The sequence below is a fragment of the Ciconia boyciana genome, chromosome 7, assembly GCF_034638445.1.
Source record: "Ciconia boyciana chromosome 7, ASM3463844v1, whole genome shotgun sequence".
NCBI lineage: Eukaryota > Metazoa > Chordata > Aves > Ciconiiformes > Ciconiidae > Ciconia > Ciconia boyciana.
Genome location: NC_132940.1, coordinates 38,535,386 through 38,561,111, shown reverse-complemented (window position 1 = coordinate 38,561,111; position 25,726 = coordinate 38,535,386). Strand labels below are relative to the sequence as shown.

Genomic DNA, 25,726 nt, shown 5'->3' with positions numbered 1-25,726 from the left:
GCGCTGCAGGCAGAGCGGCCACGGGCAGGGCCGATCCTCCTGACCCACCACGAATAAATCACCTGAAATGGCTGGGACCCCGCTCCGGGGGTCTGCGGGCCCCCGCTGGAAGCCGCTTCTACCCGGGCTAGGCAAACCCCCGCGGGGAGGGGAGCTGGCTCCGGCCGCCGGTTCCCCCCCGCCGAGGCGGGGACATCCCGGCCCGGCCCGGCCCCACGGCAGGGGTCTTGCGGCTCCACCTGCTCCCGAGCCCCGCGACCCGACGAGGCGGCCCTGGAGCCGGGCGCCCCGTCCCGGCGGCGGGCGGGGGCGGCGGCGGGCTGGGCTCGGCTCGGCGCGGCTCCGCCCGCTGCCCGCCGCTGTTGCAGGCTCCTGCGGGGCTGGGGTTGGGGCAGGGCGGGTGGCGCAGAGCCGTACCCTCCCGTCCCCGCGTCTCTACCGGCCGCCGAAGGCGGGGAGGAGCCGGGGGGGCTCCCCATGAAGCGACGGAGGATGAACAAGCTGTACATCGGGAACCTCAGCCCCGCCGCCACCGTCGACGACCTCAAGCAGCTTTTCGGGGAGAGGAGGCTGCCCCTGGCCGGCCAGGTCCTGCTCAAGTCGGGCTACGCCTTCGTGGATTACCCGGACCAAAATTGGGCCATCCGGGCTATCGAGACCCTCTCGGGTAAGCCAGGCGCCGCAGCCCGCCCCCCGCCTCTCCCCCCCCCCCCCGCCGGCATCCCTCCGGCTGCCCGCCCGCCGGCCCCCCGGCTCCCCCTCCCCCCACGCCGCCGGCGCTCCCCCATCCCTCTGACCCCCCTCCCTGCGCATCCCCGCCGGCCCCCGCCCCCAACCCGCTCCTTCCCGCGGCCACCCCGGCTCTTTCCAACCTCGGGTATTTTTCGCTGATTTTTTTATTCGATTTTATTAAGAGGCGACCGGGCGCGGAGCCCCCTGGCCCGCCACCCCCCCGGCACCCGCTCCCCCTCGGGGACCATTTTACGAGGTGCCCTGCCCCAACTCACCGGGGGCGCGGAGCAAAGGGCGGCCGAAGGGGCGGCTGGGGGCCGGCGGTGGCGGCGGCCGGGGAGGCGCAGGCAGAGCACCGGCAGGGCGGGTACAGGCAGGCCGGGGCGGCGGCGGGGGCAGGCGGGCCGGGGGGCAGTGGGATGAAGGGGAGGTAGGGGGTGGGCTGCCCCGGGGTGATGCTGAGCGTCCCGCTGTCTCCGCAGGGAAAGTGGAGCTGCACGGCAAAGTGATGGAAGTGGATTATTCCGTGCCAAAAAAGCTCAGGTAACCCCTTGCCATCACCCCCCCTCCCTCTCATCCCACCGTGGAGGGGGGGAAGCTCCGGTAGCGGAGGGGGGGGCGGGAAGGCGGGAGCCCCGCCGGGTTTTACTTTCGCTCCGGAAAGCGGAGGCGGGGGAAGGGAGCTCCCGGCCCACGGCAGCGCTCCCACGGGCCGGCATCGACTCCCGCGGGGGTCCCCGCCGCGGGGCCGGGGTTGGCAGCGGGTTCCCCCCCGCTCCGGTGCGGGGCAGCCGGGGGCCGCGGCGGGCGGCGCTGGGCGGGCGGGCGCTCCCCGCCGGTACGAGTGGAAAACAGCTGCTTTTTTTGGGGGGAAAAAGAAATAAAAAGCCCTTTTTCCCCCACTTTCTCCTCGGGGGCCGGCGGGGTGGGCTGGGATTTACACCGAGGGAGGTCGCCCACAGCAGTGGGGCTGCCTGCACTGTTGGAGGATATTGTTTTTAATAAGTAATTCCGCAATTTGCTCTTTCCAAATGCCTCTTTCCCCCTTCATACTGCCAGAGGATCCAAAAACTCAATGCATTTATATATTGCATCGAAGCGCGCCCTCTTATTTTAATCAGGTGTAGGGGAGCGCCAAGGCCAGACGGATGGGGACGTGCTTGTTTAATAGAGAAAATAAAACCCGGGACTGCGTTGCGTAGCTGCCTCATCGCAAGATTTTTTTCCTCCCAACATGTGTTGGGATAAAAGGTCCGTGTGCCAGAAAAAACCCACCGGATGGTCCTGCTGGATAATTTGCTGCTGCTTGGCGTGGAGTTTTGGCCTGTGATTGACGCTCGTGTATTAATTTTGAAATTACGGGGGGGGAGGCGGGAAATGCTGTTGTGTAATTGAGGCTCGGTGGGGGAACGGCTCGTGCCCTGCATCACGTGTGCTGGAGTGGGATTTCTTCTTCGGCAGGGATCACACGCTCTCTTACCTTTAAAAAATCTTCAAAAACAAGCAAAAAAAAAAATTCCCAGCTGTAATATTTCTAAGCTAAATCTCTACAGCAGCCTTAGGCTGGTCCGCTGATGACTTTTTAAGAGTGATGGAGCCAGAAATTGGGAGTTTGGGAAGACAGTATGGACCCAGGACTCGACCTTTATCATGTACGAAGGGGATGTAAACAAGGAATTCATTTTTACCTAAATTCTCCATCAGTCTGGGGCGCTGCTACTTTTCCTTCCAAGTTTTAAAAGAAAAAAGACATTTAAACAGCCCAGAAATAAATGCTGATTTATTTTGCATCAGTCTGTTTTCAGCTGGCCCCACATTTTCTATTCCAGCTCGGCTTCCCAGCTTCCTCAGGTTATTGAGATTTAATTAAGCTGATATCTTTCTTCACAGCTAAAAAAATATATATTGTTTTTTATTAATATGTCCAGTTAGGGGGGCCGTGCCTTTCTCTCGGTAGATTATAGATTTTATTTTTATAATGTGATTTTTGGCAGGGAACAGAGCCTCATGTGGTCATGTTTTAGTTCTCCCCCTTTAAATTTGTAGAAAATCTAATTTTTGTAGTTGCAGTCAAGTCCCAGAGAGACGCTGGGATTTCAGGGGGGCTCAATCAGGTAAAATCCCTGTTATTTAAATGGGGAGCTTGAATTGGGTTTTGAGGAACCTGAGCCCCTCTTGGCTCTTGTCCCCCGGCGTTTCTGCGTCACGGGGATGGGAACCAGGAGGTGCCGATGCCCAGCACTTCCCCTCTGCACCCGCATTCACCTGGAGTGCTATATTTTATAACCAAATCTAATATAGATCTATTTTACCGATTTATTTATATGCAGATAAATATTTGATAAGAAATGGGCTGGAAAATACCTCCAACATCGGTATGTAGGGAAGGGATTTCCTCGAGGTGCCGCTGGGAGTTGCTGGCAGGGGGTTGTTTCTGTTTCTGTGAAGGCACGAATTAAACTTGACGGCGCTGGGAAGGAGCATGAATCCTGCCCGTTCTGCTGATCTGCCTCTCACGAGTTAAAAATCAGCCATTCTGCTGCCATGCAAATGGTTTGGGATCCTATAGGAAGGATCCAACAGTGTCTCGATTGTTTTTTTTCCCTTGTATATGCTGTATTGTGCCTTGGAAAATGAAAGAAAAAAAAATCACCCTATTTTTTTATCAACATTTGGAAATTTTAAATTAATTTTTAAATTTATTTTTAAATTCAGCAGGAGCAGAGAAAATACTTTTATTTGCTTAAAGCAAAGTGATGCAATCCCGCTTCAACAGTATTTTGTATCCGGAGTGTGGCAGTGAGGGAAGCATCAGCATCTTGCCCCTTAAAGATAGGTTGTATATCTCTGAAATAATTGAAAATCCTGTTAATGGGAAAGAAAGATGTGAAAAAAAATTAGGGTTGGTGGTGAAATATGGAAAGTAAAACCCAACCACCCAATGCTGACTTTTATACAAGGATTGGATAAAAATGATGAGTTTAATAGGTAGCGGGGATGTAGTAAAGCCCCATTTCATGTCTCCAAACCAGTTAAATTTTTGGGTTTTTGATTGTGAAGGTGCCTTTTAATTTCTGTTTCTGGTGTAATTTTCAGCTATGAGAAATAAAAGCATAAGGGACATCTGAACAGCGTGGAGGGGGAGGCTGTTGGAGAGAGCTTGGGCTGGAAATGTCTATAACATTAAAAATAATAATTTTTGCTATTTATTAAATGGCAAAACTTGGGTGGTTTTGCCCCAGACAGTGGTTGCTGGAGGGGTAGCGATGAAAATGCCTGCCCGAGCAGATTTGTTGGGGGTGCTTTTATGGGATCTGCAGGGTTTTCTCCTATTTCAAAAGGAATTATCCTTAAATAAGTTTCCTCTCTTGAGCATCAGTTCAATTCTGGTTTCTGCGTATTTTGGCTGTCTTGCTTTATTTATTTATTTATTTATTTTTCCCCACCCCCTTGTTTTTAAACCCAAAATGCTGGTGACATTAAGGCTCGGAATAAATGTACAAGCCCTTTTGTCTTCCCATTGGCAGCCCATCTTTTCTTTCCTTATTCTTAATTGCTTGTCATTGATGGGATGCTTAATTACGGGAGAGGAAGTCCTCGTGCAAACCAGTTGCTTTGCCAGGAAAAGCCACCAGCATCTATTTGCACGCGTGTCTATAAATACACACAAGGAGGAGAAAAAATGCTCCCATGGATCTCCAGTCTTATTATCTCTTAATTTAAAAAAAAAATCTCTAATTTTAAAAAAATTTGAGAAACCTAAAGAGCAAGAAAAGATTTTCACCGGCCGCAGTGTGGGGAGTGTTTGCTTTGCTTCGCTAAGAGAATTAAACTTGCTGGAGATTTTCTTGTATGTGGTATGTTGGGTTACACTGCATTTAAAATGGAATTCAGAGTGCTAGAAGTGGGGCTGCTGTCAGTCCTGGTCCAAGTTTTAAATATATATGTTTAATATATTTTAGTATCTTTTATATTTATATAAATTAGTAACATATATTTTAGTATTTAAAGTATTTAGTATCTTTATATATATAAATGAAAGATACTATATATATAAAGATACTACATATATAAGATACTTTATATATACTTTTACTATATATTTTTAAAAAGTACTTTAAAATATATATATTTATATATTAAAGATACTTTTAATATATACATATTTTTATATATACATATATATATGACATTGCCAGGGCAATGCTGGTGGCATCAGGCATGGGGAACACCCCTCCTGCCACCTGCTGGGTGCGTGGCAGGTTTCCCATAGGTCTCAGATGCTGTTCCCTATGGAGCTGGCCAGGAGAAACCCTGTGGAGGTGCTCCTTTCCTAGACGGACTCCGGCGCTTGTTCTAGCTAGGTGTGATGCCGTTGCTCGCTTTATTTTATCTGTTTTCAGGTGTGGGTGAACTGGGAGCTGGTGGTATTTGAGTTGTTTTATTTTTCTTTAGCTGCCTTTTTGTTTGGCTCTTTGCCACCTGCCAGGATACAGGGATGGGAGCGGGGTGGCATCGGGGATGCAGCACAGGCATGGAGGATGCAAGGGGGTGACCAAGGCCATGCCACCCGTGCCATAGCGCACCAGGATGCTTTTTGGTACTACCATGAAGCCTGACAGGGTTTGAAGGCGTTGGGGAGAGACCAAAGCCAAAAGCAAAATAATACATTAATATTTATTATTAATTACCTATTATTTTTGTTGGTTTATAGTTCCTCCAGTGGTTTGAACCTGCCCTTCTGCCCTGTTGGGCATTGCATTGATGCCCTGCCTACCCCCGCTCGCCATCTGTCAGCCCTCCCAGGGGAGAGGCGGGTGCTGGGGCTGGGGGGGGACACTTGGGTGGCTTTGGGTGGCAGAGGATGGGAGCGCGGCGTGGGACGCAGCAGCTCTGTGTGTCCCCCTGCCCGCCCAGCACACCAGGGCTTGCAGCGTGCCAGGCTGGCAGCCCTGCTCTCGCACTGGGCTTGGTTTTCCCCTTCATCCTGATGCTGAATGAGGATGCAGGGGGTGGTTTCCCCCTGCTTGTCCCCCCCACTTCCCCCCCGTCCCCCCCTTGCCTCTCCTTCTTCCCCCCCTCTTAATCTTGAAAAGCTGTGACAGATGGGACGTTATTTCCCATTCATCCCTATTGTTAATACATCCCCAGCTCACAGGGATGTATCAATCATGTGCTGTCCTCGCTGTCCCCCCCCTGCTGCATTCCTCGGCAGGTTGTTCGTCCTGCAGAAGAGGACAGGGTTTTAACATGAACGGGTTTTAATTCCTTAAGAGCGTCAAGGCAAAGCCCCTGGGCTGGGAGGGGAACTGGAGCAGACACATCCGTGATGCTCTTGGCAACTGGTTGAAACTGGGGCAGCTCTTTAATGCTTATCCAGCCCGGCACTGACAGAGCCATTGCTTGTTAAGATCTGCTGCTGGATTGTTTTGGGCGAGTGCAAAACTTGTTGAGGATGACCCTGATAGACTGAAAAAATATATATAATAATCAAGAGACCCAAAACCAACAGGTGCTTTCTTCCCTGCCTGATTAGGGGAGTGTGCCCATCTCAGGCTCCAAGTTGCTGGGTCTGAAAAATTCAGATGGGACTGAGTTTGGACCTCAACTGATGATGAGCATAATTTTTTGTAGATGTTTTCTTGCCTGGGACAAATATTTCATAAAGCAGGCAGGGCTGCTGGGGAGACAGTTGGTTTCCAGCATGTTTCCCCTCTGTTTTTTTTTCCCCAGTTCTCTTGAAAATTGATTTTTATTGAAAGCAGGAGCTGCCAGACAGTGTTTTCTCTGCCCTCAGTACTGTTCCGAGGTGGAAGGTGATAAAATCTCTTTATAGCTTTATTACAGTAAGATAATACAAAGCTTGGATAGAAAATAATCTTCATTTTTTAGGGTAAAGAGCAGTGAAGCCACCCCTTACATCCCGTTGTAAGGCAACATCTAAGCCAGCTGAGTGAAATCGAGTTTCTGGTTCCCAAATGCTTGTGGGAGGGGAGATGGAGGTGAAGCCCCTCTGGAGGAGGAGAACAGGAGTGGTCCATGGAGCTGCAGCCTGATGGGCAGGGGAAGGATGGGCAGACACAGGGAGGGCTCATGGAGGTTGGACAGGGGGGTCTGGTGGCTTGTTTTCATTTCACAGCTTCGTCTCATCTTTATTCTTCTTCCTCCGTGTCCCTGGATTTTGAGGGTGGCTGTTATCTGTTATTTCCCCGGGAGCTCTGGGAGGGGTAGCCACAAAGCCGTGGGAGTGTTGCTGCTTACCTGGGCTACTGGAAAGGAAAAAGATGTACCAAAAAAACCCCCCAGTCCACCTGATTCTGGGGAATAAACCACAACTTTCAAGGCATCTTCTGTTTTATTGCTTGTTTTCAGCAAGTACAGATATCTGGCACACCGCACATGAAGCCCTTGTTTGTGGACATCAGCTGGTGATGCTGGCGGGGGGTGTGGGTGGCTGTGGGTCTTCGATCCCCTTTCCCTGTGACGTCGATCTCGCGATTTCAGTCTAACCAATGTGTGAAATATAGCAGAGCTCCATCGTGGATTATTGCATTAATGCAGCTGACAGCCTCGCTTGATTGGCGAGCCGGCTCCTTTGTCCTGCATGTGATACCGGCTGGCACGTGGTACCCAAAACCCAGCTCTGGGGTGGAGGAGATGTTTCCTCCTCAAGCTGGAAAAGCTGCTAGCGAGCAAGACCATTTTTGGTTGAATTTAGAAGGGAAAAAAAGCAGGTGACCCTATATAAATCTGGTTTCTTTAGAACTTGAGGCTGATGCGCGGTTGCCACTGGGCGTTTCATCCTGGGCTGGGCACCAGGATGGCTGGTGGGAGTGTGCAGGTAGGGAAGAGCAGGAGAGTGATGTAGAAAGATACAGCTCTCATGGTTATCTGAGGGCAGCAGCTTGCTATGGCAGGGCTAGTGGCACCACATAATTAAGTATTTTTCCACAAACTCCGTGCCCGTAGTTTCTGGTTATTATGATTTTTTTTTTTTTTTAATTCCTACCAGCCTGCTGCAAAACAGGTTGGATGAAACACGGCCACTGCCTTTGTCACGAGGTCCTGCGCTGGGGGTTGTGTGCGTGTGCTCAAATCAATCCCCTGTCTCCCAGGTTTTGGGAGGAGCAAGGAAAATGAAAATAAAGGGGTTTTCTGCCCCAAAGTCCTCCCAGGAGTGGTGTTGGAGGAGGGAGTCCTTGAGCTCTGCTGCCCTGTCCCACAAGGACCATGTGTGGTTCATTCCCCAGCCTTGGGCATAACACATCCATCCATCATGGTCCTGGATATACATCCATCACTCTGTCAGTGATGACTGCATGTGGTCCAGCACCACTTCAACCAGGTGGGGAATTACAAGAGCTATAAAAAATACACCCAGTAGGAATAATACCCTAATTTTAAATGCTGAGTGGTGATAATGAGCTGCTGGGAGACCTGCCAGGGGGTGGGGGTGAAGCCTTGAGCACCATTTGGGTATCTTTAGATGCTCTGCATCAGCTCAGACGGATGTTGGAAGTGGGAATATGCTGCAGTGTCCCGTTGAGAAGTCGGATTACGTGGCACCTTGCTGTGGTTCTTTGGGTGTTTTGGGAGGTGGGTGAATGGCACAGAGGGGTGAGGCAGCACCTCGTGGGACTGGGACTGCCCTGGCATCTCCCTTGGCAGAGGTGTAGGGATACGATGGCCCTGGTGCAATTCATTTCAAGGCAGAAGCTCTTCTAGAGTTGCTCCCAACACTGTAGCGAGGGGACCACATCCAGTGTGCTGATTTCGCTTGGATGAGCTGCTTCAAAATACCCCATGTCCCCCAGGCTGCTGGGCTTCGGTGACGCGGTGAGCCAAGCCAAATGAACCCCAAAAGGAGAGTGGCTTCTCCATGGTCCAGCCTGTGGCATCCTGTGGGCACAGATGGTTCCCAGGCTGGGGGAGGATGGTTGTAGCAATGCTTTGGCTTGCAGCTGAGTGGTGGCATCTTGGGATAAGGCAGGTGAAGGTGCCACCCATTCTGTTTTGGGGCTGGAAGGTGGTAGAGGTAACTGGGCAGCATGTCTGGCTCACTCTGCCAGTGGGGAGAGGCCAGTCCTGGGCTTCAGTTGGGCTTTCGGAGCTGAGAAGGGCTTTTCCCTGGAAAGCCTTCAGGTGCTGATGGTTTGACACTCGCTGGCACTTGGGCTGGGGTTTGCTCAGGCAAACTGGCGTCACTGTGTGCCACCACTCACTGTGTGCCACCTCACTGTGTGCCATGCCTTAAAATAGCTTCCCTGGATGTTCATGGGTTTTAAAAATGAAACACGTCCTGTTTTCTGGAGGGGGCCCTGCAGAGTGTTTGTACTGGGAGTGGAGGTGTGGGGTCAGCCACAGGCGGGTGACAAGGACAGGCAGGAGAAGGGTTTAGGCTGTCGGCGAGTAGCGCAGGATTGTCATTGCTGTGGTCCTCCTTGGGGCCATGTCCTCCTCGCTGCCTTCTTCCTGGCGTGGAGTGGGGTGGGAATGGCTTGAGGATGGGATGGGTTGGGGTAGCATAGGGTTGGCTGGAGTGGGGTGGAATGGGGTAGGTTGGGGTTGGCTGGGATAGGTGGGATTGGATGGGATGGGGTTGGATGGGATGGGATAGGATGAAGTGAGATGGGATAGGATGGGATGGGGTTGGATGAGATGGGATAGGATACAATGGGATGAATCTTTTTCCTTGCCTTGCAAGGATCTTAGAGCTGCATGTCCAACCCTGAAATCCCTGGTGGCAGCTGGGGACAGAAGGAGTCCATCGCTGCTGGAGGAGAGGGGTTTGGTAAGGCTGCAGGAGAGCACCATTTTCTCTGGCTCTGGCTTCCCCACTTTTTTGCAGCGACTGATTTCTTTTGACGGGCAGACCCATCCCTGCAGAGACACACGTGGCAAGGGGGGCAGGTTGCAAACTGGGCAGAGTTCTTGGCCATGGTGCAGATGTGACTGTTCAGCAAGGATGACCATATGCAGGATCCTTGGAGGAGGATCCGACAGGGACTGGCCTGGGGAAGCCGGCTGTCAAACCCATGCAGGGTTTTATTGAGCACATCTCCTCGGTCGGAGGTGAGCCTGGGGTTTGTTGTCCATTACTGATTGCACCGCTGACCATGCCTTTTGAGCAGTACCATGGGATGTGAGGCTCTGTGGTGGTTTCAGCTGCTTTGCTTGACTGTGGCCCTTCTCATGGGATGAGCTGTGGGTTTTCTCTTGCCCTCTCAGCCCTCATCTCAAGAAACATCCTTTCCCTGCCATCCCTTTCTCGCTTGGAGCCTGCGTTCTATCTGCGGTGTGTGGGACGAACACCCCAGATCGCTGCAGGTATTCTCCAGCATCCTTATAGTAACGCTGCTCGTGCTGTGAGCACAGCCAGGTTGGGAGTACGATCATGTGAGGTTGGGAGTGCAGCCAGGCAAGGTTGGGTGTGTTGGCCATCTCCAAGTGCAGGCCTCTGAGGATATGTATTTAGGTTTCCCCATGGAAAGCCAGCCCCACGTTGCTGGGAAGTGGTGGACATCAGTAGGACGCACCTTTGGAGAGCCCCCCTCAAGGGATAGCAGGGCTGGCCAGGGTGGGTCTCGGGGTCCTGTCCTCCTGTCCCCCACAGTCAGCCAGCCCGGGGCAGTGCAGTCAGGGGTGTGCATGCATGCATCCTGGCTGTGCCTGTGTGGCCGTGACTCTGCAGAGGCTCATTTCAGGAGGTTTCCTTGGAAACCCATCAGCCAGCACGAGGAGGAGGGAGCGTTCCCAAGACAGCTTCGGCCCCAGCAGGAGGTGACTGGGGCAAGGCCGGGAGGGATGTCTTTCCCTGGGGCTGAGCTGCTCCAGCTCAGCATGGGGAAGCAGGATGCTTCAGCAAGCTCTCACCAGCTGCCATCCGATTTCTGTAAAGCCTTTTCCCTCCTTCTGTGGCGTGCCTGCAGACCCTAACCCGAGGCTTTGTCTTTGCAGGAGCAGGAAGATCCAGATCCGAAACATCCCCCCCCACCTCCAGTGGGAGGTAAGAAATGGACAATCCTAAAAGCATCCTAAAATTCATCTCCTCCTCCATCAGTTGTGCTGAGCAGCATGAGCTGTGCTGCTGGAGCATGTGGTCTGCACATGGGCTACCCTTTACCTTCCCAGTAACCCCAGGAGAGAGGTGGAGTGTGAACTGGGCTCCATCTCCTGTCTGCTTGGGGGTTCTGGAGCCATGGGGCAGCTTTGAGCAGTGGGGCATCATTGGGATAATGGGATGCAGGTGGGTGAAGGTGTTTAAGCAGTTGGGTGATGCTGGCACTTTGGAGAGTGGTTCTGGGTGAAGCAGGCTCTTCCCCTCCCTCCCTCCCTCCCTCCCTCCCTCCCTCCCTCCCTCCCTCCCTCCCTGCCCGCCCGCCCGCCCCCTCCCTGCCTGCTCGGCAGCCTCTCCTGCCTGCCTCACCTGCCCCTTTTTCTGCTCTCTCCCCTAGGTGCTGGATGGCCTGTTAGCTCAGTATGGAACAGTGGAGAATGTAGAACAAGGTAAGATGGTCCAGCATGGTCCTCATCTGTGTGAAAGTCCCAGCGCTGCTCCCTAGCTCTGCTCATACCAGGGAAAATCCAGTGGGGTGAAACCTAGTTTTCCCAGTCATTGGTACTGGGCTAAAATGGTTTTCCCTGTGGACACAAGCTCTCCTGGCAGAAGTGGGGCCACCTGTGTGGTGGTTGGATGGTGGTGGGCATCAGTCCTCCATCCCCAGGGCTTCTCCTGGTTGTGGGCAAATGAAAACCCAATTGTCCTGGCAAGTAAAAATGAGCTGAGTGTTGTTTGGGGTCTGCTGGTGGATCAGTGATGTCCAGCTGTGCATCCTTGTTGGCCAGGGTGCCAGGATCCAGCCTTGGCACCTTTTGGTCCTTTGCCAGCCCAGCCCCATCCTTGTGCTGGGGGAAAATCCAGCAGTACACAAGCGTGCACCCTGCATGGTGGCCGGGGCCGTCCCCCACGGGACAGGCATTACCCTCCCACCATCCTCACCTGCATCCCCCCTTCGGGGCGTACTGGGGGGGCCAGGAGCAGCAGCAACGTCTCTTTCCTCCCCTGCTCTAATGCTCCTTCTCCTGCTTTTCTGCCAGTCAACACAGACACAGAAACAGCCGTTGTCAACGTAACGTATGCAACTAAAGAAGAAGCAAAAGTGTAAGTGGGTTTTATTTCATTTTGTCCATATTTTCACACCACCCGAACTTTTTCTGAGGAATCCCAGGTATTTTCCCCCAGCCGTTTTTCCAGGCTGCTCCTCGTCTTCTTCCTAAGCTTCCTTGGGTTGTTTCTAAGCTCTTACAGTGTAAGCTTCAAGTGCCTTAAGGGCTGTCTGTGTATCTTCTTGAGATACAGCAGGCAGATGTTGGTTTTATCTTGAGCTGTGTCACTTCCCCTGTCTTCTGCCAGCAGTCAGCTCCACCTTCTCCTCTTTGCCCCACTGCTGGGTGGTCTCTTGCCTTCTCCCCTTGCATGGGAGATGGGGTTTCTCATGGTGCCCCATCATACATGCACAGGCACCACTGGACCAGCTTGGGACCATCAGCCCTGTGGTTCTCCCCTCTTCCTCTGTGCCTTCTCCTCTTGTCTCTGAGGGACTCCCAGATGTGCCATCTTGCAATTCTCTTTGGATGCTGTCCTTCCTACAAGGTCCTCTGCAGGGTCACAGTGGCCTTGTCTTCAGGGAGCAAAGCGCTCTAGAAAGCTGAGGGTCAGGTCAGATAAGCAGTTTGTCAAGGAGTCGTCTTCCCAGGCTGGAAGTCCAGACCTAAACTGGGAATGCGCTGGATTAATCACCAGTCCAACCACCCAGCCTAAGCTGCTGAAGAGGTGGAATATGGTGAAGGAGATGGGAGAGATGGTGAAGAAACGCTGCGATGATGGGAGCTGTAAGTACCCCCCGCCATTTGGGGAAAATTCAAGTTGGAGTCCAAAATATTCAGAGGCTGTCACCTCCTGCTTCCTGGAGCCCAGAGAGACCAGGTGATCAACTTCTAAAAGGCTTTTGGAAAGTTCTTTTGCCGTGGACAAGAGAGAGGGCCTTTGGGTGGATGAATAGCTGGTTAGAGGAGGTGAGAGGGAGCCAAGGGGTCCATGGCCAGCTTCTGCAGGGGAGGGAGAGCAGCAGAGGGTAAATCACCTGCATGTTGTGCAGAGGAGTCGTAAAGAAATGCTACCCATCAAGAAAAACTTCAGAAGGACAGAAGAACCCATTGAGGCTATACATCAGTGCAGTAGGGCTGTGTGAAGACACGCTTAAAAATTTATCATAGTCGGCAGAGGAAAAAAATACAAATTAGGGGTTATCTCAGAAATGCAAGGACTATTTCAAGCAAAATGCTTTGTTACAGGCCTGTAGAGACTTAAGCCCTCTGCTAGAGACCAGCACTGTTAGCTATGAGTAAGCAGTGAGCGCATCTCAGCAGCCAGGGTAGTTTTGATATGACCAAGAGCCCTGTCCATGCATCCCCCATGCAGGAAAGAGCCATGGATAGTCAGGCTGGTTCCCAAGTGCAAATGTTGGGAGCAGCTCTGTGTCCCGTTGCTTAACATCCAGCTGCAGGGCACTGCAGTGCAGGAATGTGATTGTGATGGAAAAACTCTTGTAGCGGAGGTTTTTGTTGATTCTGAGTTGATGTGCATCGAAAGCAGGATTTTCCAGTGCAACGTGGAATATGAGCCTTGTTCTGTTTTTGGAGGATGCTGCATGGTGGGAACAGCATGGGACAGAAAGCTATAGCTGTACAGGATGGTGGCAGAGATAGATGTCCCAAGGCCGTGGGCCATGTCCTGCTTTGAGTCCCTTTGCTGATGGACATTCCAGAAGCTTCCCATCTGTGTTGATGCATCACAAGGTTGGACTTGTGAGGACAGAGGTGAGGAGAATGATCTGCTGGTCCAGGAGGCCAGAGGAGAGTCCTCCTTGTGCCTGTTGGGGTGGCCATGCTGGGTGCGCTCCAGCCTTGACTGGCTGGAGGAAGGTGCCGTAGACCACAGATAAACATAGCATGAGCTGCTGTGTCTTGGGATGTGTGGCAAGAAAGGAAGATGAAGAGTCTCACCAACACAGCAGAGCTTGATGCCTTGGGGTAAGAGGCTTCAGGGTTAGAGAAGATGCTGTGATCAGTTGCATCCAGCCAGACTCATGCCTGTCTTGGGTGGTGCTCAGCAGCTTGACGCAGAAGCAAGTGATGAAAGGAGAGGCCAGGGCAGTTCGTGGGTATGTGTGTTTGATTTAGAGCACCAGGAACAGGTGAAAGGAAGACCTTGGCAGAGAAATCACACTGTGGGGAACTGCACTGATTTCAGAAAGGGACAGTGAAGCTGCAGAAGTCCTCACTGGATGTGAATTTCAGGCCTGGCAAGGAGCTGCTTGCAGTGGTGCGTTCATACAGCTGCCTATAAATAGCCAAAGTGAAATGCAGTAGGAAGAGGGAAGTACGGCTGAAGCCATCGCTGCTTGCAGAAGGCATCACAGACTCCAGCATGGCTGAGCATTGCACTGCTGAGGAGGGGCCTCGGGGGACAAAGAGCCCAGGTGCTGCACCCCCAGCCTCACCAGAGCTGGAAAGGGAATTGGGGTTCCCAATAGAGGGGCACCATATGCCACATCCTTCTCCTTGGAGCAGCAACTCTTGCTCAGAGCCCCTCTGTCACCTTTTCCATGTCCAAAAAGCCTGCAACAGCGTTTCCACACTGTGTGATAGGTTTTGGCCAGTACTTTCCCTGGGTGAAGTGGCAGATCCCCAGGCTGGCATCCCACCTCTGCTGGGGGGGACAAGCTGTGTGCCAGCCCTGGCATCACCCACATGGGAAGGGACATCATCCCACCATGCTATGGGGTTTGCTCTGTGCGGGGAAAGTGGGGGGCTCTGGCTTCCTGTGGCCACCTTCTCCAGACTGGGGAGGCAGGAAGATGCAGGGTTGAGGAGGGACCACGGTCTCCAAGGGCAAGTGCTGGGGGTGCTGGAGGGGTACCCATCAACCATGGTCTACAAGGGCAACTGGTGGGGTTGCTGTCCCAGGAGAGCCCCTCACCGCCCCCCACCTCTCCCTACCTTGCAGAGCAATTGAGAAGCTGAGTGGCCACCAGTTTGAGAACTATTCCTTCAAGATTTCCTACATCCCGGATGAAGAGGTGAGCTCCCCTCCGCCCCCCCAGCGATCCCGCCGCGGGGGCCACTCTTCCAGGGAGCGGGGCTCCTCCCCGGGGGGCTCCTCGCAGCCCAAACAGCTCGATTTCCCACTGCGGATGCTGGTGCCCACGCAGTTTGTTGGTGCGATCATAGGAAAGGAGGGCTTGACCATAAAGAACCTTACTAAGCAAACCCAGTCCAAGTAAGTATCTCGAATGGTTTTGTTTCCTTCTGTAGGGCGCTGTAGGTCCCCAGCATGGGTCCTCCATGCACTCGGGGCTTTTGAGTGCTGGCCAGCGCTGTTTTCTTGGGGTGCAGCCTTCAGGGGATGGTGGCGGACCCCATGTCCTAAATGGTTCCTGCTGACCAGGGGTGTCTTGGTGCAGCAAGAAGGGGATGCACACCAAAACCAGCCAGGAATGGGTTTCTAAAGTCTAATCACAAGAACGGCTGGGGATTAAGTGTTAGGGAGAGATGGCAAGTTTGGGGATAAAATGCTGAAGGGGGATCCTAGGTACAGTAACTGGTGCCTGCACGGTCTTTGCCCTCGGGATTTGCTCATCCCACAGTGCCCTGTATGGGCTAGAGCTGTTGTAGGGGGAAAGGGGGCACCGTGGGAGTGCTACCTTGAGAAGGATGTGCTTTTTGTAACTGTTTTGAAGCCTTTTTTTGCATTCTAACATTTTTATTTTTGAAGGAAAAAAAAGGGAGGGGACTGTCGTGCCAAAGTTTTCCATGTTTCTCTTGTCGATGTTCACATTGATTTCACCTCTGATTTTCTGCATGGTTTTCCTGCATGGTTTGTTCCTGCCCAGATTTGTTTGTGTTTAACCCAAAGCTGTCTTCTCCCATGCTCATCATCCTGAACCTGGTGATCCCACAGGACATAGGACTCCTGTACCAGAACATCCTCCAGGGCGTCCTAGTTCTCAGAGAAGCTTTTAGAGGCAAATTATTTGGTAATAGCGTGTCCGCTTGAGCAGGAGGTAGGAAGACGCGCTGCTCTGCAGCTGAGCAAGCCAAACCCTAGCGTTGGGTTTGCAGGAAGAGGTTTGTACGGAAAGAGGACAGACGCATAGGGAGAGGAGCTCTTTGAGCCCAGCTAGCCCTAGAGTCTGGCCACCTAGTAGCTGTGAGCTGGTCCCGGTTGGCTGCAAGCCCTTCCTCTCCACGTGAGTCCCCTGGTGTGATGAGCAGCGGGTGTAGCTGTGTCCTTGCCACCCAAGACTGGAAGGTTGCCCTTTGCGAGCCCTGAACATGGCAAGGAAGGTGGGAGGCACCAGCTGCTGGTTTCTCCTGACCACGAGGCCAAATGCTGTTGCCTGGGGCAGCTTCTGCTGTCGAGCTGTCCCTCCTTGTGGTTTGGCTCCCCGTGCCCACCCTGAAGACGTGGTGCGTACAGGAAGGCTGTAGTCCGTGATCTCACTTCTCCTGACCTGCCTGAGGAGGCTATGTGCCATGGTGGGCCACCACCTCTGCTCCAGCCTTGGGCAAGGGGGACCTCATGCACCCGGCCTGGGCAGTTGCAGGAGACTGTTGCCTTCAGTTTGGGATGTTAGCCTGCAGCTCTGTCCCTGCTCAGGCCATGCTCACCCACTGGTGTGATGATCCTGGGAACAAGGGTGCTGGTGACATCCCGTTGCCCAGCCCCTGCTCCTACCCAGAGCAACCTTGGGTCCTGGATTCCTCTGGTCACATAGGACTTCGCCCCCTGTCTCCATACACAGTAATGCCCAGAGATGCTCCTGAGCTCCAGGGGACAAAACTGTCCCCAGGTTGAGCCATCTTCTTCCTTGGCTGAGGAGGAGCCCAGACCAAGAGCCCACCCCACCAGATGACCTTCCACAGTGACTGCAGCCCTTGTAACTTGATGAGGAGAGTACCATTGGCTACCAAGCAGCCGTGAGGCCAGGATAACCCTACGTGCACAGTGTACCATCAACTTTGAGAAGGCCGTCCCTCATGGCCACCGCTCTCTGAAGCGTTCCCAGCCCCCCTGTAAGGCGGGTTTTTCCTGCTGCACCGTGAGCAAACCTGCCCTGTCCCTGTCCCACCATCCCTGTTGTCACCTGCCCTGGTCTCCCCTGCCTGCAGCACCCTGTGATCCCAGGCAGCTTCTGATGGGGTGAAGGGGTTGAGGGTCCCCTTCTCCATCCTCCTGTTGGACTGGAGCTGTGCAGCAGCAGCACTGGGATGTGCTGGGAAGTCCAGAGCCCACCTCCACCCTTCAGCTGTTTGGGGTGGGACATGCCTGAATGCAGCGGCTCCTTCCTGGCGCCCCGTCTTCTTTCTGCAAATTGAGCTTGTGCCTGCACATCCAGGTTTGGGATGGGTTGGAGGTCAGCCAGAAACCTGGCCTGTGTCCCTCTCCTGGGCCTGTCCAGAGTGCTTCTCACTTCGGTGCGTCTGTTCAGCCCATCCATGGCTCTTGGCCCTTCTTTGGTACAAAGGCTCAGCTGCATGCCCCATCTCCACCAGCCTCAACTGCTCATGGGTTCAGGAAGCTGCCTGACTCCTGTCTGTGGGCTTTGTTGGGGCAGCCATGGATACCTCATCGGTTCCCCCTAGCTGGGAGTGTCAACCCGGTGTGACATTGTGGCACAGCTCTGGAGCATGGACCTGTCGTCACCTCTTGTGGCACATCATGATGCATTTGCCTTCTCCCCAGCAGAGGGGGTGACAGTGGGTGTCCCCGTGCCTGCTGGGTGCTGCCTCTGAAGGAACAGATCCTCCAAGTCAACCTGATGGAGCTCCACAGCTGGGAGTGCCTTAGAGGGTGTCACACAGCACGCAACTGGGTCACTGTGTGCTGTAGACATAAGCAAAGGGCAGGGAGAGCTCAGCGGTGGCGGTGTCTCCAGCACCTCTTTGCAGAGTCCAAGCAGGACCAGTCTCCTGCCTGAGCAGCTCTGGCTGAAGCCGTAGGGGATCTGGAGAGATGTAGCCTGCAAAGGGGATCAAACTGTGTCTTCATTCTTGCTTCAGCGCTCAGATGAAACCACCCTGGGGTCCCTTTTGAAGCTGGTGGGGTAGGCTCTTCCCTTATCTCAGGGAAGGTTCACTCAGCTGCTCCCCCTCTACCTGCAGATGAAGCGTCCTTGTTCCTACACACTGGTTCATGAGCTCCTGGAAGAGTTGACCTGTGCAAACCCACCGTGACCCTGCAGCATCCAAATGCGGCACTGGTTAGGGGTGACTCTGCACGACAACCCTTGGCCTTGCATGCACAGCAGCACCCATGAACGATCCCAGTCAGGATGGGGACCTCCTATGGAAACAGAGATGTGGCCGGAGGGCATTGTGTTGGAGCTGAGCGCTGGTGGCATGCACTGAGTGGCTGGGTGGCCACTACTGCACCCTTTCAGAAGATATGAGCCAGCCCAGCCCTGGCTGCAGCAGTGACAGGGAGGCTGAGGTGGTGGCTGATGGCAGGATGGCTGCACGGCATCATCCTCCAGTGGGAAGAGCATGCGGACTCATGTGAAGAAGATGGAAAGGTTGCTTACCCTTATTCTTCAAGACGTGTGGTTGACGTGCGGGAGTCTCCTACCCTGCTTTCCTCTCTCCCTCTCTCTCAGGGCCTTTGCCAGGTACGGTTGAGCGGTGAGGAGCGAGCTGGAGGCACGTGCCTCCTCCCCGCCATGAGCGGAGGGGAGGACCAGAGGAGCTAGAGCACGGTCCCTGCCGGTGCGCAAGGGAGAGCTTTCTGGTCTCCCGTGGAATGGCGTGAGTACAAGCGCTGTTGTTGACGTGTGCCTCTGTGTCGTGACAAACGCTGCCTACGGGTAAGTTGTCTCTCTGTCCTGAAGGACACAATGGTTGTGGCAGCCGCTGGTCGCTGGACAGCCTCGGATGTTGTGCAGAGAGAGGTTGAGGTTGGAAGGGACCTCTGGAGACCTCTAATCCGGTCTCCTGCTCCAAGCGGGACTGGCATCAAAGATGATAGACCAGGTTGCTCAGAGATTTGTCCAGTTGAGGATTTGTTCTGCCCTCTCTTGATGCATCGTTTGACGTTGATTGACATCCCTCAGCTCCCAGGCAGACCTCAGGTCATAAAGGCGAACATAGCTCAAATCTGATCTAAATCAACCGAAGTGAAACACTACCTGGGCTTGCATGAGATCACGTGACGGTAGATGTACATCAGCGAGACCCAGGTTCACCCCAAAGCTTGAGCAGGTGTTGAAATGAGCTTTTCTGTGAATAGGAAGCTCAGCTCCTGAGCTCTTGAAAGCCTTTGTGTGACACCAGACACCAGGGGCTCCTCTCTGCTGGTTGTTTTGCTGTAGGGTTGACATCCATCGGAAGGAGAACGCTGGTGCCGCTGAAAAGCCCATCACCATCCATGCCACGCCAGAGGGGTGCTCCGAAGCGTGTCGCATGATCCTTGATATCATGCAGAAGGAGGCTGATGAAACTAAATCGTAAGTACAATATTCAGTGCCCCTGGCTCAGTGAAACAGGCAGGTTTGGTGGAAGAGAGGTAAATTTAGCCATCAGTGGAGAAGAAGCCATCTTCTGTCACCCCTCACCCCCGAGAGAACTGCTGGCATTCGGAGTTTCAGGATAGAGTCAGTTAATAACTTACAACTTAATAACTTCTCCATGGTGTGGTTGACAGCACCATAGAGACCAGGTGGGTCCAAGAAGCGTATAGGAAAACTTGGAGAACAAAACCCCATGAAATACAGATGTGCCATCAGGCTTGGGAAGTCCCTGAGCTCCCATTCCCCAGAAGCTGAAGAGACACAGTGGTGGGAAGTAGTGAAGGTTCTCCTCCTTCCACCACATAGCTACTGGCCCTTTCTGGAGATTGGTTTCCTGGCCAGACGGACCTTTAGATTTTATTTTTTAATCCATTTTAGAGCAGAAGAGATTCCCTTGAAAATCCTAGCACACAACAGTCTGGTGGGGAGGTTGATTGGCAAGGAGGGCCGCAACCTCAAGAAGATTGAGCAGGACACCGGCACGAAGATCACCATCTCCCCGTAAGTCCTGGTGAACACCAAGCCATCTCCCTCCATCCAACACGGTACAGGCAGCGCTAGAGCCAGAAAACAGAGCAGTTGTGTCCTCCTATACAGGTTCTCCATCCCAGCTGGGTGTTCTCTGTCCCATGTGGATGGTGGCATTGGGCAGGGAGAGGGCACGTGGTCCCATGCTGTCTGCGGGGGGAACCTTCATCTTTGATTTGAGTTTTCCTTTTTTTTTTTTTTTGACTTGGAAAAAAAATGTAACTGTATCTTGGGTTTTGTCTGTGGGCTAGTTTGCAGGATTTAACCATTTATAACCCTGAGCGGACCATCACAGTGAAGGGCAGCACAGAGGCATGCTCCAATGCCGAAATGGAGATCATGAAGAAGTTGCGAGAGGCCTACGAGAACGATGTGGTGGCTGTCAATGTAAGCTCCCGGCCCTCCTGCCTGAGATGTCCCTGCTTCAGAGCCACTGCTGAAGTGGCCAGAATAAAACTGGGGAGGTTGTCGATCTGTTAATGGAAGGGTTGGCCCTCTCCCATCATGTCCACACTATGTGAGATGAGAACCCCAAAACCCCACTCTGCCTTTTACATGTTTCTCCATGTCTTTTCTTTCCCAGCAACAAGCCAACCTGATACCTGGACTGAACCTCAGTGCTTTGGGCATCTTCTCAACGGGACTGTCCATGCTTCCATCCACCCCGGGGGCCCGAGGGGCTGCAGTGGCCGCCCCGTACCACCCATTTGCAGTAAGTGCAAGAGGTTTTGGATTGCAGGGGACGCGTTCTTGGGAGCAGAGTGGTCTGTAGACTCTCGTGCTGTAGATGGATTGGGTTGGATGGACGCCGTAGCTACAGGAGCCATCTCACGGGGAGCCTTGAACAAGAGCTCTGACTCTTGGCCGTTTGGGGAAGATGCTCATCACAGCAGTGAAGTGCAGAAGACAGTGAATGAACGTAGCTTGTCCCTCCTTGGATTTAGCTCCCTGGGAAGATCAGCTGCATCCCCATGTTGTGTTGGGCCATCAGGTCCCTCCTCAACCCACTAGCACCTGCAGAGCACCCTTAGGATGACCATGCTCTGTGCTCTGTCTCTGTTAGTTAAATACATCTGCTGAGATGCTTTGGATGTACAGCAACCAGCGTGCGGGTTAATTTACTTGTGCTGTTTTCTTTTCCTGGCGACGCCAGCAGCAGAGTGGTCAGAGGAGAACGGTGAGTGCTGGGCTGGCGGTGTGGAGGGGCAGATAAGTGTGGTGTCTTTGGCCCTGGAGAACACTGAGAGGATCGGTCTGTCTGTCTGTGCACTGCCAGCCTGCGGAGGGGAGGATGCTCTGCCTGCATCGGCTGCCCGAGCAAGTGCAGCCTTTGGGTGAAATGTCTGCTTGAGCATTTGTTGGTGTGATGGAGAGGAGCTGGGAAGGTCTCCTGAAGGGCAGCATGTGATGTGCTCCTTCACCCCAAAGCTTTGCGTGGCCTTTTTCAAGCCACCCTGGAGAGTCCAAGAGGAGCTATCACCTCTGCCATCATTTTTTATAGTAAAATAAGGAGCAGGCAAAAAAAAAAAGAAGAAAACCAGCTTGGCTCCATGGTGGCTCCTTCCCCCCCAGTACTTTGTTTCACACCTCAGAGTGGTCGTGTCTGACTGTGTCCTCAGCAAGACCTGGGCCAGTGGCTGTAGCTTAAACCAGAGCTTTATAGACCTGGCAAGGATGGAGGACAGGAAAGGAGCCTCATGGTGAAAAGGAGGAGCTGGGGATATGCGGTGCCCTACGCGGCCGTGAGGACCGGCTGGGCAGGAGAGGAAACATTGGTGTAGGAGACATGGAGCAGCCCATGGCCAGAAGCAGAGGGCGGACATGGGGAGCATGAGCTCAGTGCAAGGAGGAGCAAAAAACCTCAGTGCAGCAGTTTGGAGGGCTGGGAGCGAGAGTGGCGTCTGCTGCGTGCAGGGGAGCTGGGTCATCTCCTCCGCCTGAGTAACCGTGGTTTGCAGGTAGCATCTGTTTGCACTTGCCCGAATCCAGAGCGGGAGAGAGTTATGTCTGCTGCCAGGAGAAATGTCTGATGTATTTGACACATGGAGGAGTTGAAGGAGGGGTTGGGTTGGGTTGAGCTGGGTTAGGTTGGTTTAGGGTGCTGGAACGCACCCCTTGCTTTTGGCCATGGAGAGACCCACTGCTTTTTCCCTGTCCCCATCCCGGGTCTTGGGGGAACAGCTTTTTCAGCCTTTGCTTTTTCTTCTCTTTGAACTGGAGAATGGAAATGGTGATGGAAATTGGAGCCAAACCAGATGTTTTGCTCAGTTCTAACCAAACCCCCACCTTCTCCGCTGGGAACCGATGGTGGTTGCAGCATGGTTTCAGCTTTCCAAGGTTATGGCTGCTCCGAAAGGCTGTAGGGCCAATTTTCTGTTACAAATGCTGGCAGGACACAGCTGGAAAAACAGCAGCAGGGAGGGACTGGGGGTAACTGGGAGCTCCCATCCACCTCCCAGCCCCGTTGCTCTGTGCTGCAGGTGCAGGATCAGGGCTGCAGCTCACCGCCATGCGCTCTTGGGTGCACCTGCGCTCTCCGGGAGGGGTTTCAGGGGCTGAAGGTTGTCCCCATGTCCCTGCTAGGCTCATGGTGGTGGCATGCTGCTCCGCATTGGGCTGGGGGTGGCTGGAAAGGGGCTGGCACACTGGGGACATCACTGACCCTCATTTTCTCTCCCGCCATAGACCTCCTCGGCATACCTCTCAGGTCTGTACGGAGCCCCCCCAGCCAGCGCCTTTCCCCATCAGCACTCCGTAAGTGTCTGGCACTCCCCTCCATGAGATCTTTGCTTGGGCACCTTGGGAGGGCAGGCACAGGGCCAGGGCAGGCAGCCACTGCCCTGGGATGCTGGCAGGGGGGCAGCCACCCCCTGGTCCGGCTGGTCCCCTGACCGTCTTGGTCTTCCATGCCATTGCAGCTGCCAGAGCAGGAGGTTGTGAACTTGTTCATCCCGACACAGGCAGTGGGGGCCATCATCGGGAAGAAGGGGCAGCACATCAAGCAGCTGGCGCGGTTTGCTGGCGCCTCCATCAAGGTGAGCAGGGCACTGCGGGGCTGGTCCCGGGCTTCATGCCTCAGTTTCTCCTTCCTACTGCTGAGGGCAGCGACTGGGAGTCCTTGGGGAGCAGTTTTGCTCTCCAAATTAGTAGAAACCCAGTTCTGCAACACCCTGGTTATTGTCCCTGCTTGCTTGGGAGGGGACACCCTTGCTTGGTGGGGGATGCCTTGCATAGGGGGATGCCACTGCATGGGAGGACGTCCCACATAGGGAAGGTCTTGCCAAAGCAGGGCCATACTCATTCTCCTTTGCCCCTATCCATCTGCAGATTGCCCCAGCAGAAGGCCCCGATGCCAGCGAGCGGATGGTCATCATCACAGGGCCACCCGAGGCTCAGTTCAAGGTGTGCTGGTCATGGAGTGGGGGGCTCTTTGCTCAGTACCACAATTTTGATGCTGCTGGATGTCAGCACATCATCGCACTCAGGGAGGGAGGGTCCAGGACCTCTGCCTGTTGGTTTTACTTCCCTTACGTCTCCTCCCCAGGCCCAGGGGCGAATATTTGGGAAGCTGAAAGAGGAAAACTTCTTTAACCCGAAAGAAGAAGTGAAGCTTGAAGCCCACATCAAGGTGCCTTCCTTTGCCGCCGGCCGTGTGATAGGCAAAGGTGGCAAGACGGTAGGTGGGGGGTGCAGGGATGGTCCCCCTGCCCTGGGGCTGCAGAGCTGGGCATCACCTATCACCCCTGTGTGCCCCGGGGCAGGCAAAGCCTGGGTGCTCGGTGGTCACAGCAACCTCTTGACCCCAGCCCTGTGTCCTGGTGGTGGCTCTTGTTGGGTGGTGACTGTCCAAAGGTGGGGGCGGGGGGGACAAGGTGCAACCCTTGGCAGCTTGGTGCCATGTGCTGGCTCAGAGCCAGGGTGCCACTGGCAGCACAGGATTTTGGCTCTTCTGCAACAAAACCCACCCGGGGCTCTGTCATTTGCTCCAGGTGAACGAACTGCAAAACTTAACTAGTGCAGAAGTTATTGTGCCACGAGACCAAACCCCGGACGAGAACGAGGAGGTCATCGTTAAAATCATTGGGCATTTCTTTGCCAGTCAGGTAAGGCTTGGCTGTGGCTTTTCTGATATTCCCAACTGGTTTCGTCCACCAAGGAAGGCATCCTGCTGCTCTGTTTTGGATGGATCCTGTGCACCCAGGATGCAATAAAGGTGTTTCAGCAGCTCTCCCCAGCTGTGCTAGCACTAAAATTAAAGATTGGCTTGATTTAGCTAAAGTATGTGTCTTAGACACCATGCATAGTGGCACCCAGGGTGTAAATCGGCTCCTCCCTGGCATCAGTGCTGGCAGGGAGCTCCCGTAGGCACCCGCATCACACCTGGGTGCACATACCACAACCTTGTCTCCTGACTGCTTGAGTGGGATGGCAGCACCCCAAAATTCAGGCTCTTGAGGAAGCACAAGTTAAAACCCTGTGGTGTTCCACTTGCAGCTGTGCAGGAGCAGAGCAGCCCCTTCTTTAGCACATCCTTAGTTACGTCTGTGCCAAACCGCATGCTTGTCCCATAATTAAAAGCTTGGAGGGCGATGAGCAGCAAGATGCTCAGTTGCGGCGGGGGGGGGGGAAACAACTACTCAGGCTGCTTGCAGTGCCTGCCCTGACCTCCGGCTCTTGCTTCCTCCCAAGACTGCACAGCGCAAGATCAGGGAAATCGTACAGCAGGTGAAGCAGCAAGAGCAGAAACACGCTCAGGGAGCCCCGGCCTCGCAGCACAGCAAGTGAGGCTCCTGCCGTGCCAGCCAGCACCACCCAATGAATGTAACCCACTGCCGCCAGGCCCCCCAGCAGGTCAGGGGAGCAAACCAAAGACCCCCCCGAGGTGCCCCCCGCAGCCGGGGCCCTGCGAGGAGGTGCAGCAGAGGGGTACGGGGTGGGCTCTCTCCATCCCACAGCCTCCCCCTTACTCCCATCGCCTCCCGACGCTATCCCTTTAGTTGGACTAACATAGGCAGAGAGAGATTTTTTTTTTTCTTTTTAATTTCCTAAGAGCCACCTGCTTCATCCAGGCACGGCTGGAGGAGCTCGCCCAGCATGGGGGGCTGCGGCGCACAGCGCAGCACTCATAAATTTTAGAATTAATATATCGATAATGAAACTAATGCTGATTTTTAAGTTTTGTAAGAATTTTTTAAAATTCTTTTTTAATTTCAGAGGGGTCGGTGGGGAGGGGGATGTTTGTTTTTAGCAAAAGCAGGCTTTTCTAGAGTTTTAAGGAAAGGAGCTAGTCCATTGGTTCTCTAATGCACAGTAGAACAGAGATGTAGGATTGCCAGCAAGGGGGGGAAAATAATACTAAATGAGTGTTTAAAAAGTGATTTCTTAAGGGCTTTGAGAAGAGCAGTGCCTGTATGAGCCAACAGAAGGGATACCGTCTCCTAAAAGAGGAATCTTTCACGTGTCCTTTCCTCTTTGCTTCACAGAGTCCAAAACTGGGGTTTGCACCCATTCTGTCCCTGCTTTCCAGCTGGCTGTCCCCTCTCTCTCTCCATCAGTGCCTGACACAGCCATGCTCAGCACTAACCTCCCCAGAAAATGATGGGCAGCACCAGCCCTGCCTGCTTTGGGCAGGGATGGTTGGGGAAAGATTCTAGTTGCAGGGAGATGAGGGGAAAATGGGAGGGGAAAAAAACAGATTTACAAGAGGTTGTCAGCCCAGGGCTGGAAAAACAACTAGCAAAATTTTTTTTAAATGAAAAAAAAAAAAAAAGAAAAAACTCAACCCCACACAACACACACATACACACACACACACACACACACACACACACACACACACA

At 53.6% G+C, this 25,726-nt stretch overlaps 1 protein-coding gene across 3 annotated transcripts; it reads left to right on the top strand.

Moving 5' to 3' along the window:
• The first annotated feature begins 334 nt into the window (after positions 1 to 334).
• Positions 335 to 25,726, top strand: IGF2BP2 (insulin like growth factor 2 mRNA binding protein 2). 3 transcript variants are annotated; one of them, XM_072867010.1, is made up of 17 exons: positions 335 to 667; positions 1,215 to 1,275; positions 10,690 to 10,738; positions 11,187 to 11,238; positions 11,830 to 11,893; positions 14,801 to 15,073; positions 19,161 to 19,295; positions 19,737 to 19,859; positions 20,138 to 20,273; positions 20,470 to 20,598; positions 21,043 to 21,063; positions 22,572 to 22,640; positions 22,805 to 22,921; positions 23,214 to 23,288; positions 23,431 to 23,562; positions 23,876 to 23,989; positions 24,576 to 25,726. In XM_072867010.1, exons 1-17 carry the CDS (start codon positions 478 to 480, stop codon positions 24,669 to 24,671), a joined length of 1,836 nt encoding a protein of 611 aa, XP_072723111.1. In that variant the 5' UTR covers positions 335 to 477; the 3' UTR covers positions 24,672 to 25,726. The 3 variants fall into 3 exon arrangements, with proteins under 3 accessions (XP_072723111.1, XP_072723110.1, XP_072723112.1); XM_072867009.1 differs by having other exon boundaries at positions 21,040 to 21,063; XM_072867011.1 differs by lacking the exon at positions 21,043 to 21,063 and having other exon boundaries at positions 336 to 667.